The 15,191-nt window shown below is 39.0% G+C and overlaps 1 protein-coding gene and 2 long non-coding RNA genes across 6 annotated transcripts; 2 read left to right on the forward strand and 1 right to left on the reverse strand.

The window, feature by feature from the left end:
* Positions 1 to 395: 395 nt before the first annotated feature.
* Positions 396 to 1,303, forward strand: LOC122419300 (uncharacterized). The gene is made up of 2 exons (XR_006262864.1): positions 396 to 712; positions 811 to 1,303. It is a non-coding gene; the product is annotated as an uncharacterized lncRNA (long non-coding RNA).
* A 329-nt stretch (positions 1,304 to 1,632) lies between these two features.
* On the reverse strand, positions 1,633 to 3,760 carry LOC122419301 (uncharacterized). The gene is made up of 2 exons (XR_006262865.1): positions 3,077 to 3,760; positions 1,633 to 2,593 (listed from the first exon to the last, which is right to left on the reverse strand). It is a non-coding gene; the product is annotated as an uncharacterized lncRNA (long non-coding RNA).
* On the forward strand, positions 2,586 to 11,080 carry LOC122419298 (mediator complex subunit 26). 4 transcript variants are annotated; one of them, XM_043433737.1, is made up of 4 exons: positions 2,586 to 3,113; positions 5,462 to 5,536; positions 6,262 to 6,573; positions 6,921 to 11,080. In XM_043433737.1, exons 1-4 carry the CDS (start codon positions 3,051 to 3,053, stop codon positions 8,565 to 8,567), a joined length of 2,097 nt encoding a protein of 698 aa, XP_043289672.1. In that variant the 5' UTR covers positions 2,586 to 3,050; the 3' UTR covers positions 8,568 to 11,080. The 4 variants fall into 4 exon arrangements, with proteins under 4 accessions (XP_043289672.1, XP_043289673.1, XP_043289669.1 ...); XM_043433738.1 differs by having other exon boundaries at positions 6,924 to 11,080; XM_043433734.1 differs by lacking the exon at positions 2,586 to 3,113 and adding an exon at positions 4,261 to 4,293.
* The last annotated feature ends 4,111 nt before the right edge of the window (positions 11,081 to 15,191 follow it).

Genomic DNA, 15,191 nt, shown 5'->3' on the forward strand with positions numbered 1-15,191 from the left:
AAAGGACGGATCTGATCGAAATATTGACCACTAATTTGTTCGGGCACTTTACTTGCAAAATTCATCGATGTTATGCACAAATTTTGTCTAAAGAGAAAGATCGATTTCAACGTAAAAATCCCCGTCCTTATAAAGGTTAATAAGGTTAACCCTCACGGGTCAACTAATATTTTTGGTGGACTGTACCGACAGACCACTGCGTCTAGAGTCTATAGTGACTATCTCTCTCAATATAGTGGTTGACTGAAATAGGAGTTTGCGCTCCGGTATAATAAAAGTTGGCGGACAGAAAATGATTTTCTATTTAGACTGTACAATTATAAATGGCGCGTGCGCGCGGATCTGAAGAGGATAAATTCACCCCGATATGCTGTTTGTCGGTACGGATATGACCCAATAGCCCTAATGGGAACGCACGTTCCAGGATTATTTCAGTTCAATGTCTCGCTTATGCGAGCTGCACACGATGCTATTTTCTCGTGATAGAAAGCATGCGTGATGCACTTTCATAAAGCGCACGTACGCTTTCTACGACGAAAAATAACTTTGTGTGCAGCAGGCTTTGCAATCCACGGAGGAGCTGCCACGGAGCTTGCTTGGGTTGGCTTGAGTCAAAGAATGCATACACACGTAGAGTGGATTTCGTGAAATTTTTGGGGAGATCGAGTTTCTGTTCGTTGGCCATCAGGAGCGCTCAGAGCACTTCGTATCCGTGAGCACGACAACATACATACTCACAGTATTTAATGTATAAATTATACTGAACTATTGTATTTTAGTCACTGAACTAAAAATATATTTATATTTCAGTGCTATATTATATACTACTACATAGCGGTGCTCAAACATGAGCAAGTACCGCTCCAAGCGACGTTTTTCGTGTTCTTCGCCTTGATGTTTCTTCAACGACCAGGACACTTTAGTAAACCAATGAGATTCTCAATCTTTATCATCAATTCCATAACACGAAACATGACCCGATTAATCGAAATGCAGTCACTGCGCCGCACTGAAAATTTCGTTAAAGCGTCGTTCGTGACAAGTCCAAAGGTGAGGATGTTTCCATTTTTAAGAATTTTCAACCTGTGCTTGGTTGAACCCCGGCCATTTGCCTCACATATGATCACGCGACTGACAGTGTCAAAATCAGCTGTAAAAATCCGCGCATCAACATGCTCCCATTGATAAATTATGAGATTTTGAAAAATTCGAAAAGCGAAAATTCGTTGAAAAACAAACCATAATTTAGGAAGGTAAACTTGTATTTTACCGAAATAAAATGATTTATACACACATTCTTTAACACGATCGTTACGACATTGTGCAGTTTTATTGAAAATGGCTGACTCCGAGATAATAGCAAAGAGGAAAGGGATGAGGAAGTATCAATGAGTTACCAAGTATCGAAATTTTTTTTTTTTCAACAGACTTTTATTATGAATTTCGGTCAATTCATCCCTCAAACGTTGAAAATATTCTTGTCTATTTTCAAACAACGAGCCATATCCCTACACTAATTACTTGCAGACTTGAGTTCCCAAAGCAGTTAGTCTATTCATATTTTCAGTTCTCAAGCTGGAAAAGCACTAAGGTGCAAAGAGAATTTACGAAAAAAACCTCGATCTGTCCATATTGATCGTCAAAATGTTCCTTCGACTACAAGGAGTCGAAAAACTTTATTTTTCATTTGTGCAAATGCGTACGAGGGGGAAAAAAAGAGCAAAATGGGAAAAGTACGATTATAAGGAGTTGACGATAATATTCTTTGGTTCTCTCTTTCTCTTTCTCTTTTTCTGTCTGCCTCCGTCGTTCGAATTCGGTTGCTGGTGCTGTTGTCGATGTCTAGACATCAAGTTATATGGCTGAAAACGCGATATTGCGGCTCTGGACGTGCCGAACGGCTAGGCGCGCTTTACTCCGTCGCCTCCTACGGCGGAGAGTAGCGCGTCACGGACCCCTGCGCACCGCACCGCAAGTAGCAGCTTATAGCTTGACGACGTTTACGTACTTTACCACGAGTCGTTCAAACTCTGCGTGTATAGTCAGAAAGAAGGGACTGAGTGACTAGCAGCAACACAACATGACATTCACCGCGCTACGGTTCGACGCGAGGCAAAAAGCTGGCCGATTGGTTGGTCGCTTCCGACGACGTGGGGGTTAATTGGGGAAAACGATAGAAAAGAAAAATGAATAGAGTGGGGGGGTAGAATAGCAGTATCGTCCAATCAGGTGACTGCGATGGGTTGTAGAGCGCGTCGCTCGTTTGTCGGTGTATATATATCAGGAGCCGAGAGCGTCAGTCAGACGACTCTCACGAAGAACACATGGAATACGGAGGCGACGAAAACAAGGGTCGGCCGAAAGTTGCGAGGTTCTGTCACTAGTGGCGCAGCGTTCGAGTCGTTCGAGAGAGAGCCGCCGCCACCGCCGCGCGCGCGGCACGTTGGTAGGGCCGCGCACTTTACTCGGAGAGGCAGGGAGGGCACGCGCGACCGAAGAGAGAACTTACGGAGGAGCCGTCGAGCCACACACAGTTCAGTCGTCGTCGCCATTGCCAGGCTGGCCCGCCGCCGCGCTTCTCGCATTCGTGACACTATCCTCGGGTGCGCGGATACGATAGACGACCATTTATATAAAAACAATACAGAGAAAAAACAAACAGACAAATAAATAATTATAATTATACTTTTATCAAGTCCCATTTTCATTTTATTCGTAAACGGATTATAAAAAAAGCGATTAATAAAATTATCATCCGAGACTACGTTGATTGCATTTGAACAAGAACATTTTTTTAAAAGTCCGGTATACGAAAACGTTATAAATATACTACTAGACGAAGACGGAAGAGAAGGAGGTGCAGGATATAAAGAAAAGGGAAAAAACCGAAGCGGATTCGCGATCCGCGATTTGTTTCGCGTAAAAAACTTTTCTCGGAGCGAGAGGAATAATCGTACGAGAGAAAAGAGACAGAAAAAACGAGAAATCGAGGGAGACCCAGAAAGAAGGCCCGTGTGTGGTGGGCCTTAGGAGGTTAGGAGGTCCCACCGATGCAGAGATATTGCACCGAGCTCACCGAAAGATTGTTGAAATCCCTTGACAAGGAGTACAATGTAAGTAGTAGAGGCGGACGACGCGTGTTGGAAACTCGTCGATGGAAAAAAAAAAATACGGAGTCGTAAATTAAACGATAACCGAGCGCGAAAGAGAGAGAGATGGCGAAACGACAAAGCAAAACCAGAGAAAACATTGCGGAACGCGTTAACGAGGAAAATAAAGCAACGGCAGCGAGAGGACCGAACTCCTCGTCACCGTCGTGCCCACTGCTGCTTCTCTTGGCTCTCCTAGCCAACCCCCCTCACCCCCTCGGCCGCTTCGCCCCTTTTCCCTCCCGTTCCGGAGCCCCCCTTGGTCCGTTGGCTTCCTCACCAAACTCGAGACAGCTACAACGCACTACCATAAATCCTTGTTTTCTCGACCGTAATGAAAATACACTTTTTATTCGTTAACTCGTTTGGAAAATCCTTCGCGAATTCGAATACACATTTTTAGACGTATTTTCGCGTTTACGTATGGTTACACAGTGTGCTCGATACATTGCTCCGTCTCCCTCCGCGGTCCCCTTGCCTTCGCCCTCTGTCGATCAAAACGCGTAGTTACGGGCTGCCACGATCGACGAAGACGAGGATGAGGATGATGACTCTCCACCGAGAACTGAACGCGCTAAAGGCTATCGTGACACTCTCGAAACTCTGCGCGCGTTGTTCGACCCCCCTGCTCCCACCCCCTCCCCTCACGCGACTCTGTTTCTAGATGCACATGGAAAAAAAACTTTGACTACAGAACTTCGCAATACTTTTTTATTCAAATTCGCGATGTCATTTTTTACGGACCGACGGTTTTTCCATTCGATTTCATGCGATTTTAATCGTTTAACGTAAATCTTGTCAAAGGAAACTACCAACCGAAGACGCGTTTATGTAGAATTTTCTCGAACCCATGGGTGGCTGTGTGTACGTGCATCCGTACGTGCACAGTCATTTTTTTTCTCGTTTAAACAAATTCGACTCGATATGTTTTTGATCAAGTCCAATTGAACTCTCGTACGCATCTAAGTTGAGCAAAAATATGCATGTTACTCTTTGTTTTCATACCAAAATTTTCAGATTCCGTATAAGTTTTTTTTTTATCACGTATTCAATCTCCATGCACACACACACACACACACACAATTGCAGATTAACGTACGAAGTTATTGATACAAATGGTGGAAGCATGCTGTTTAGTATATATGTACATGCTTTATTTGAATATTTCTCGTTTTCCTCGCTTTTCGTATATGAATAACCTTCAAATTCATCGTGAAATACTGTTTTTTTTTCAATAACCACGTTTTTAGTCTGTCCCTCATGAGAGTTTGACAAAAATGCTCAACTATTATCGTGCAAATCGTGAGCGTTGAAACTAATCTCCATGCAGTTTTTTTTTTACATCGACTCCAAGCCCGATTTTCCAGCTACATATATGGAAAACATACTTTGAATTAGTTTATTAAAATAATCAATCGAATCGTCACTTGCATTGACTTTTTTGCCTCTGACACGAGGCTAAAACATTTGTTTTACGATCTTGGAAAACGCCTACTGGTTCGTTATGATTCTATCCAGAGGTTCCAAATCTGCGATTATTTTTTTCATTACATATGGGTTCATTTATTTTCCTATTTTTACGCGAAACTCTATTGTAAAGAGCCTGTTATTGAAAAAAAGCGTGTCATTTTCAATTCGATTGTACGTGAATCGCACTACGAAATCGATGAACTTTTTTCATATCGCAGATATGTCGAAGAAGTTTTTTACCTTTTTTTCGACCACAAAAAAAAGTACGATTCGATTTTGCAGTTCTGACAAAAGAATAGACATTTTTGAATGCTAATTGTTTGCTTTTTCATTTTCATAATTTATCAAATTTCCGATGGATTTTCGATGCCATCTGGAAGGGGGTTTTATATAGTCGGATTGAGTTATGTTCCTCTGATTTTGTCTATTACATTCGTCATTCGTAAAAAGTTCTATAGAATGGTTTTCTCAATGAATACGTGGGCTTTCGGGATTTCGAATAAAATTCACTCACCATTTTCTGTAATCTAGAGGAAAGACCAATTTATAAACATATAAAAATTCCATCACTCCTTTTTTTACTCATTTTTCTCGATTTTTGTTCAAAGAAAATCATATAAACAAAATTAACTTGCGATGATAAATCGGTAAAATAAAAATAATTATATTTCTCATATGGGATGAGTCTCAACTCCAGAAAATTTTCCTCAACCTGCCCTTGATTTTCTCAAGCTTCCAATTCATGCTAGAGAAATTTGTGTTTCATACAAAATCAATCATCTGCAAAAAACATTCTAGAGGAGGGAGCACAATTCTCATTGAGGTTTTCACTTAATTCTCAGGTTGTCGACATGGGAGCTGTTGTGGATGTCATCACGGCCCTGGAGAAGACGACGATCACCAAAGAGGTGCTTGAGGTAAGGAGTGATTGGCTTGATTCTGCAGCAAAGTTAAAATAATCAAAATTTCTAGAAATTCATTTGAGCTGGGAAATATATTACATTTCAAATAACATGGTCATGTTTCATCATATTTGAAACTATAGTGTTACATTGCACATTCCAAATTTTCCATTCGAGTTTTTTGAACTTTCATTCTAACTGACATTTTATTAAAAAGTAGAAGTCTGGGTTGAATAATAAGTTAAAAGTTACTATCAAAATAGTCTCATGTCTCATATTTTGGCTATATTACTTCATTCCATCTGATGTTATTTGAAAATCAATTAAACGGCATTGACAAACTATGAAATGAGTATGAGAATTCTGAAAAGTCATCGATGAATCGACAACCCATTTGGATTTTCGGTTTTCGTTATTGAAAACAAAGAAATCGAAACATCACCTACAAAAGCTTCATGGAAATAATTTTCCCAAAATAACCATGTATACTGTGGCGATTAGGTAATTGAACAAAAAAGAGCTTGTTGAAATAAGAGGTAATGTCGGCGAGCCTCGGTTCAGTAGACGATAGCTTTCAATGTATTTGTCCCGAGACTCTATCGAGTCACTCGATATTGGAAATGAATCGAGTGAGTCATTGAGGACTGGCAAAGCCTCATTATCCATGCTGCGAATTGTCTCATCTATTCATATTGTTTCATTATTATATAGCGACATATAAAGTGACATAAATTCAACAGATCACAAGACTCGGCAAATACATCAACGAGCTTCGTCGGAAAACAACCAACGATGCATTGGCTAAACGGGCTAAGGACCTCGTGCGCAGATGGAGAGATATGGTACTGCCTTCGTCTCATCCAACACCTCAGCCAACACCAGCCGACACAGCTCCCCAGGCCCTCAATGGAACAAAACCTCAGAGCCCGGCTTTACGGGGTCTCAAACCTCACAGTCCTGCCACAATTCGTACTCTCAAGCCTCACAGTCCTGCTCTCAAAGCTTGTCTCAAACCTCAAAGTCCCCTATTGCGGGATTCCACACCTCTCAAAGTGAGTTTCAATATCATTTTTTTTATTCTTTAATACTCACCTATATATTCTACCGATTCGTTCGTATAGATGGAAATTTTTTATGAGGATAGATGAGAATATCCATGGAAACTCTCTGATATTAGATGTGACGATGCAAATTATTGAGTAGACATTGAAAAAAGAAATTTTTCAACTAGTACTAAAAATATAAAGATAAGCATGGTACGATTGCAAAATATTTGATAGAGACATGAAGGAAGAATATGACGCAAATAACTTTTTAATTCCCAAATTAGAATTGTTTTGAGAAAATTTTCCTGGAGATTGACATTGAAAATGATGTTTGCACAAAAAAAATCTTAAAGCAGGTGCTGAGTCCGGCGGCGTTATCGTTGCACAGCGAAAAGTCACGTTCCCCGAATGCGGCATCGACGAAGCATCTTCAGCAGCAGGGTTCCTTGTCACATGTAGCACCGACGACGACAACGGCAAGCCCGGCGAATAATCGTTTGAACACAGACGTAACGTCGAAGCTTGGTTCAATATCGACGCATAATCACACTTTTGATGCGGTTCCCCGTACTCACAGTTCTAACAAGCGTCTGCGAAAAGAAGATTCGAGCGATACAAATTCACCGATAACACCACCCCTAGCAAGTGCCCTGACCTCGTCATCGTCCTCGATGCCCCCGTCAACGGCCTCTGTCAACAGGCCACTGATTGCATCGTCAATGAACGAGAGCCATGCATCATCGCGTTTCGAGCCACCGATCAAACGAGCACGGCTGAACGGTGAAACCTCGAATTATTCAAATTTTCCTTATCACACGACAGATACAAGCAACAACAATGTCGTATCGTCGCGAAGTACAAGCAGCAGCGGGAGTATAGCGAACGTATCCTCAATGCCAAATCAGAAAGTGCCTAGTCCTCGTGAAACGGAAAAAACGAACGATCGTTTGTCCGACGTGATATCGTGCAAGATCGAAGCTCCACGGGAGACGACGAACAACGCGGTGGAAGTGGCGGCAACGACGCCGGCGCAAACTCCACCGGGCCCAAAAAAGCGTGGTCGTAAAAAAGGTAGCAAGTCTGTAAAAAATCAGGCACTACCGGAGGATCGGGTGAAAGAAAAACTTGCCTCGATATCACGTAATCCGAAGCTGAAAACGACTCAGGAATTACTCGCTGATTTGCAAGCGCGAGGTTCAACGACGAGCACGAATTTTCCGTCAGGCAATACGACGAGCGGGTCGTACGAAACAATAACAGCGACTACGACGACCGCCTCAACGACGACTGGTATCAGCAATATATCGAATCGCAAGAGCGAGACTTCCAACATCGATGATTCACTCCACAGCGCTACGAACGACGAGCGTTCGTTGTCGTCGTCGCGTTTCAATCGCGCCAAGCGCGATAAAACGAATCTCAGTGTCGGAGAAAAAAGAAAAAATCGCGACAATAAAAACAGCGGAAATAAACACCGTGCGTGGGACAGTTCAAAAAAGTCCGACGACGATGAGGACGATGAGGACGAGGATGAGTCGGAACGCGAAGAGATTTACGCCGATAACCCTCGGACGAGGGAACTAACCGTCGAGGAAATACTCGCCAAACTTCCCCCTCTCGATCGTGATGCCATAACTTGGAGCGATTGCGACGACATGGACGGCGACACGAGGATCGATGACGAAGAATACGACGATCTAACGAAGCAGAAGAGAGAAATCACCGACAAAGATGTCGAGAGATTGCACGAGGAGTGCATCGAAGGCTTGAACGGTAATTTTCAATCCAAAATTCACGATACCAAGATCGGAGAGGATACGGTCGATATCGTGCGAAATAACGACATCGACATCATTGATGAGATCAAAAGCAAAACCATTTACAGGAGGTTAGGGGGAAAAGAAAACGATCGAGAGTTTCGCGAGTGGCACGAAATGCTCGCTAGACCGAGCTACGAAGGACAGACTCTCCACATATTGCCTTATGTTATCATCGATTAACGAGTTATGCGGTTCTCCATTTTTATCTTCTGTCTATATCACTTTTCTTCCTTTTCTTCTCCAACGTGACTTTCGTTTTTCTCATTTTCTCTTCGAAAAACTCGTAATGTGGAATTATTTTTGTCGTTAGTTCTCGCTCGCCCCCTCTTTATCCTTCTCACCTAAATCGATTAATCTCGGGTAATGAGATTATCCAAAAATATCATTTGTGCGAATTTTACAAAAGATTCTTCATTCTGATATGGAGTGGTTCAAAGGACGTTGAGGAAAAATTATTAGCCTCCGAAACCACTTGAAATATCACGAGAAGAGAGACCGTGGGATTTCATCGGAAACTTTTCGTTTCCTATTGCTAGAACACGTGGCTGAAAATGACGATTGATATGTCATTTTCTATGTTTTGTTGTTTTTTCTTTTTTTTTTTTATCAGTTCGAAATGATTCAAAATTTGTGGCAATAATGGGAAAAAAAAGGTTGGTGGAAAAAAGAAATATGTACGCATTGAAATTTTTTCAAAGATTTACTTCGTAACGGGAAAGAAATGAAAGGGCACGTGAATTCAGTCCGAAAATCTTAACACATTTTTTTTGGTCATTCATTTTTTTCGTTAATTGTCTGTATGACTCAATTCAACCGCGCATGTAAATAATAGTGAACGCGCAGGGCACATCGGATTAAGACTCGTTTCGTTGTCGTTTCAACGAGTGTATGGCGAAAGGAAATGAGAGGCGCGATCGAAGTGTGAAAATCAAATGATATAAAAATGAAGAGAAGAATAGAGGGGGAAGCGAGTCTCCTCGCGATAACGTTAGTATATAAATCTATTTGTGAATAAATTCTCAAAGCTTTTTTTTGTTTCTTTTTTTTTTAATTATAAATACAATGTAAAAACGAAAAGAAGGAAAAAAAGCGATATAAAAATACCGCGGAGAATACTTGAGAGCTTCATCGTTTCGATGAAATTTCATTTTCTTTACGAAACAGAGAAAACGGGTTCCGTGCAGCTGCCTCTTTTTTTATACGCGTGGTGCCTTCGATATTTGCTTTTTCATTAAAATCAATTCAACTTGAACCGATCGCTCGTCAATCTTAAGCACGAGACCGAATTCCGTGAATGGAAATTTTGTTTAACATCGATCATCTCACTTTTTTTCACTCGTTTTCCCTCTTATCAATGAATTTGTTATTTTTTATTTCATAAAAGAAGTCACACGATATATTCAGGGTTTGGCTCGTTCGTCACACTTTGCCTGATTACTGCCACTTTATTTGCGTTATTGTTTTGAAAAAAGTGTACAGGCCACATTTCTCCTCGAGTTGCCAAAACAGACCGACCAATTTTAAAATAGATTTTTCGTTTCCTCGCATAATCTCGTACGCATGTGTATGAAATATCAAACTCATTTCCGAATTAACTAAAGACTGAAATGAACAGAAGAGACTCGTGAATTTCCTACGATTTAAAGGTATAAGGAGAAAAATAACTCGAATCATCAGTTTTTCATGCAGCATCTTCATTGTACTCAATAATATTTTTCTTTTTTTCCAATTTTTCGAACGTTGAATAATGTTTCATCCTCTGTTACCGCTTGCACAGCGTAGCAGGTATTTCAGAATTGAAAATGCAATGTGATCTCGAAAAAAAAAATATTCCGAAATCGTTTATTTAGAGACTTGCATAAAAATTACAAACGGAATGAAAGTTTTTTATCGGCAAAAAAAAGCATACCTATCTCTGCATGAAGCCCAAATGAATATTCTCCGCGGTCGTTGTTTTCTTTTTGCCAAACAGCCGGAAGTGTATTAAAAAAACGTTGCGTTGATTTATTATTATTAATATTATTATCATTAATATTATTAGTTATTATTATTATGTTGATGATTGGTACGATAAAAACTGTGTGTACCGTGCTTTTTTTTTCTCTCTAAACACGACGAGACAAAGGATGCGCATGTAAACTCCGATCTGCATTATATATTCTCTGAGACTCGTGAAAGCAAAACTAATAATCTTTCTCTCGTTCGAGGTGAATATTTGTATATGTAAACCGAGAAGCTCTCGAACTCGGAAAAATAAACCCGTGCCTTTTGTGCCTCTAAACATTTAATTACGATTTTGGCAACAAAGGAGAGATATAGAAGGGTGTATGCGTGTATATGTGTGTGTATGCGTGTTTAAGAAATTGTGAGCGTTGTGTTGAAAACGAATAAAGACCAAATTAGTTGAAGAGGGAAGGAGAGAAAAAAGGATGGTGAGAAAATGTCCGGAACACTGAATACATATTCAAAGAAAAAAAAGGAAGGAACAAAAAGTGTGCGCGATGCGGGAGAGAATGAGATTATCATGTGTGACAGAGGGAAAAAGGAGCTGCTGTAACAACTGTAAGAAAAAAAAAAAAAAACTGCTAGGTTGAAGGAAATCGTAAACTTTGTAGTTGTACTTTTTTGTTTCACAAAACGTTTCGCGAGACTACAATTCCATTCAATAAATGGATCATCGCTGGATCAAGATATTTCACGTTTTTTATTTTTATCCTTTCATTTGTCGTACGGCGAATTTGAAGAAATTTCGAATCACGTTTTTATATGGAGTCTCGCTCTGCTATAAAAACGCTACGTACCTCAAATTTTTTTATGTGCATGGAAAATAGGATGTTTTCATTGGAGATGCACATTGAGCCTTAAATATTTCAGCACTTCTGGTTTTCGAATATGTTCAAAAGATAACGTACTATCTGCTAAGAAATATCTTTCGAATTATAATTCTTTGGTCTCTAGAGTCGCAGCAGCGACTCTGAGACAAGAACATTTATATATATGACGAGTTGCTGCCAGAGACTCTTTACCGGAGCGATAGCGTTTCCAATTGTTTTCGAAAATTTTCAAAAATTGTTTCATCAATAGTTTGTTTATCACCCGGTCGTTCGTGCACGTTCTCGTGAATAAAAAAGATGGCGCGGGACTCTTCATCCGCAAGAAAAACTATCGCCTAACTTTTCCAACTGAATTTTAACTTTACTTTAATGTACTTTAAACATTGCAGCCTTTACGCGTTGCACGATGCAAGATTTTTTCACCGTGCATAGATTCAACTGCTCAATTCGTCGAATAGACATTTTGAAAACAATTCGCCACAGCGATTGCTGTTGCCATACATATATATTCATTCTACAATGATTATTGACTCTCTAAACGGACAAATTAATGAAATATAATAAAAAATTATATTCCATCTATTATATAGAAGAATCAATGGAGTGAAAATTGGAAAAAAAATCAGATGATTATGCCACTTGAATTTTTCGAGTAATGATGTTATCTTCATGAAAAGTGTAAGAAAACGCGCGACCGCTCAGCTGACAGATTAACTCAGCTGAGTAATTCAGCCGGCAGATAGCGTTACGAATCAGGTCGCTTTATAACCTGGAATCCATGACACTGAAGTTTGCAACGTTGGAGATTGGAGTCCAACGAAATTATGGGTACATTCTATATATGGACGCTGACAGCGTTAATAGCGCTAATGGCCGTTTTCTCCGACGCAGTTCAAACTCAGTTCAATTTTTTTCATATAGTTTCGAGATAGGATGAACCGAGTTTAAACTCAGATTAACGTTGGAGAAAACGGGCATTATTCCCTCTTTCCGCAGACTGACTAGTGGCGCCGCGATTGTCGACGGAGGTAGCGCAAAAATTGTTGATATATGAGATCGATTTGGTTATGCAGAACTCAACAACTTAGCCTGAAGTCGGGGTCTAGTTCCAAATGTCAATACAGATGTCGCTAGAGTTGTTTTCTTCGAAAGATTCGACACTACCATAAACTTAGCCGTGCAAATTTGATTTTTTAATTTTCTAATTATTCATTGCTCTAAGTGCTCTCAAGGTGGTTTCTGGTAGTGTAATTAAAACGTTTGGTAATCAATAGTTTTCTTATAAATAAATGATTGAACGTTTGAGCGTAAAGATAGCTGACTTTTACGTATATTGCATGAAATGGTTCGAATAAAATACTTAAATCGACGCAGAATCGTCTGGTAGCGATGAATCCATGAAATTATTTATTATTGCATTTCAATAACATTCAAATTAGAGAAGTAACAAAAACTCGAAGCAGAATCTACATGGTTAGAAACTTTGTTCAAATCAGCATATCTATGTATAGTTTTTTCGTGGCTTACTTAAAAACTTGGCCCTGATTCAACATATATTTATCAAAAAAATTTCGCAATCATGAAACTGAACACTCTGCAATAAGAATAGAATTATCATGATTTCGAGAGTTCGACTTAATTCTTCATATAAGATTGTTATTCATGATTCGATGTTTTTCAAATATTACATACTTTTTCAACAAGTCTGATCGAAGCGCAGTCGCGTTTCTCTAGTCACTATTGAAATGGTTGCCAAATTTCCAATCACGACATAAAACAAGAATACGTTTATATGTGTGAAGATCGAATAAAAAGGAGTACATTATAAATTTTTTCAAAACCCCAACATGGTATCAAAATTTGACCGTTCGGTAGTAAACAAATTTGAGAACCTCTAGTCGAATCTTTTTTATCGACGTAAATGACCCTCGCGTTATGCTAGGTTCTAGAGTTCTAGTGTTTTTTCCGACAATCTCTACCCTACCGGCGTTTTATTTTACGAGACAGCCATCACGCTCGGCTATGTAACGCTCGTTCGGGTAAAGTCAGCTCGAGTCGACTAAGGGAGCGATGTCTCAAATTTTCTTTTTATTGCTAAATTCAGAAGATCTGATTCCCGAGCTGTGGGTGTAGCTATATTGAAAACTATCGTCACATCACAGATCGATGCTGCATTTAGTTATTCACAATCATGTGGCTTTCATGTATCATCAATAGGTGAAATTTGTGCAACAGAAAATCGACAAAAAACTGTAATGGTAGTTATCTGACCTAATCAAAGCATTAAAAAAATCAAAATTACTTATCTATACCAAAGGAGAATCTGCTCTTATCAAACAAAAGCTTCATACATTGCCAATGATTTTGAGTGGAGATTTCAATAATGATTTCTTAAAAAGCACATCAAAGACGTTAGTAGATTTATTATATCAACATATTCGATTTGAATATGTCGAGTGATCCCAATAAAAGCACAGCAAAATATAGAACAATTATCGACAGAATTTTTTTTACATATTTGGTAAATTTTCAATCAAAAGTATTTATTTCATATTCTAATTATATCAACAACCTGTTATTCCATTTTCAAAGTATGATAAAAATGATCAGTCAGAGTGAAATTTACCAGAGTAAATTATACGCGTTTATAATTATATATTTTGTAAATGGTGTAACTTTATGAATACAGAATGGTAAATATTCGGAAGTGCGGCTTTTCCCAAAAATGGTAATAACATTTTTTTTTTCGTTTGGACTGCTTCAATTGGTTACCATTAATGATATTTCGTCGGATGTATCTATTGATACATCGATTTTCAGAAAAGCCGCACTTCCGAATATTTACCGTAATATATTTTGAACTATTGTAATTATTTTATTATCAATGAAACTAATGTTTTAAGTTTTCGAAATCAGTTGGGAACGCGATGGCCCCTTTAAAGAGTCTCTGGCGGAGCGAACTCGGTATTTAAAAAAATACTCGCCTCACAGAGTTGAAACCGTGACTTTAGATTACTTACAATCCGAAAAAAATCGCTTGACGCCACACGTGTTGATTTTTTAAATATTATTCCAAAGATTCAAAACAAGTATTCACTTTCACGGCGTGTGATTCCACACACCCTACGTTTTTTAATGTTTTTATTTCAACTTGATACAAAATTACCATAAATTCATTACGTGCAATTAAAAAAGCCATTGATAATGCCATAAACGTGAAAAAAAAATACGAGAAACTGGAACATTTCGACAATTCACAGCTCACTAACCAGCTAAAACCCATTCTGAAATCAAAATTTTCAGTGTTGTTTGGGCATAGAATGAGGTATATTCCCTGAAAATTTCAAGCCATTCCATTAAGGTAGAAAAAATTCCCAGCTGTTTGAAAACGGTGATTTTTCAGAAATCAAGTAGCTTTGAGAGGCTGTTTATTAAAAGGTACGTGGTAATATATAAATATTCGTATATGTAATTATAGAATATACCCAGATGAAAAATAAGTTTGAGAAAAATCGTCTAAATTATCGTGTGGAATTTTCAATTTTGATTTTTATATAACTTACCAATTACCGACAATTGTCGATTTTAATCCTACAATCATCTACAAAAACCCAACAAACGATTCGCATTTAAAAAAGTTAATTCCGGAGGTATTCTTTCCTTATAGTTGGTAATTAATTACTAAATTTTTCACATATTCGTGACAGATGCACTCGATGTACAAAAAAAATATAGTGCAAAGGGTGGGTGCCGTTCGGCAGTTCGCTGTCCAATGTGAACGCGTAATGTCTTGTTCCTCGGTTCTTTCCATAGGAAACATATATACCAATGTACTTGTTTCGCGCCGAGCACAGCTCTGTGTCGTCTAACTCGATTCAACATTTGACACTTCAAGTCAGCAGTATAGCGGCGTCGTCTACGTCCACATGGAAAGGCATCTTTCATCTCGATTTCTGCATGAATTCCATAA

The sequence above is a fragment of the Venturia canescens genome, chromosome 1 (assembly GCF_019457755.1).
Source record: "Venturia canescens isolate UGA chromosome 1, ASM1945775v1, whole genome shotgun sequence".
In the NCBI taxonomy this organism is placed as follows: domain Eukaryota; kingdom Metazoa; phylum Arthropoda; class Insecta; order Hymenoptera; family Ichneumonidae; genus Venturia; species Venturia canescens.

What these genes read in the sequence shown, in the direction of transcription:
- LOC122419298 (XM_043433737.1), top strand. Translation starts at nt 3,051, where the DNA reads ATGCAGAGATATTGCACCGAGCTCACCGAAAGATTGTTGAAATCCCTT. An exon ending in CCCTTGACAAGGAGTACAAT is followed by an intron (nt 3,114 to 5,461) that starts GTAAGTAGTAGA and finishes CTTAATTCTCAG; the next exon opens with GTTGTCGACATGGGAGCTGT. An exon ending in GGGATTCCACACCTCTCAAA is followed by an intron (nt 6,574 to 6,920) that starts GTGAGTTTCAAT and finishes AAAATCTTAAAG; the next exon opens with CAGGTGCTGAGTCCGGCGGC.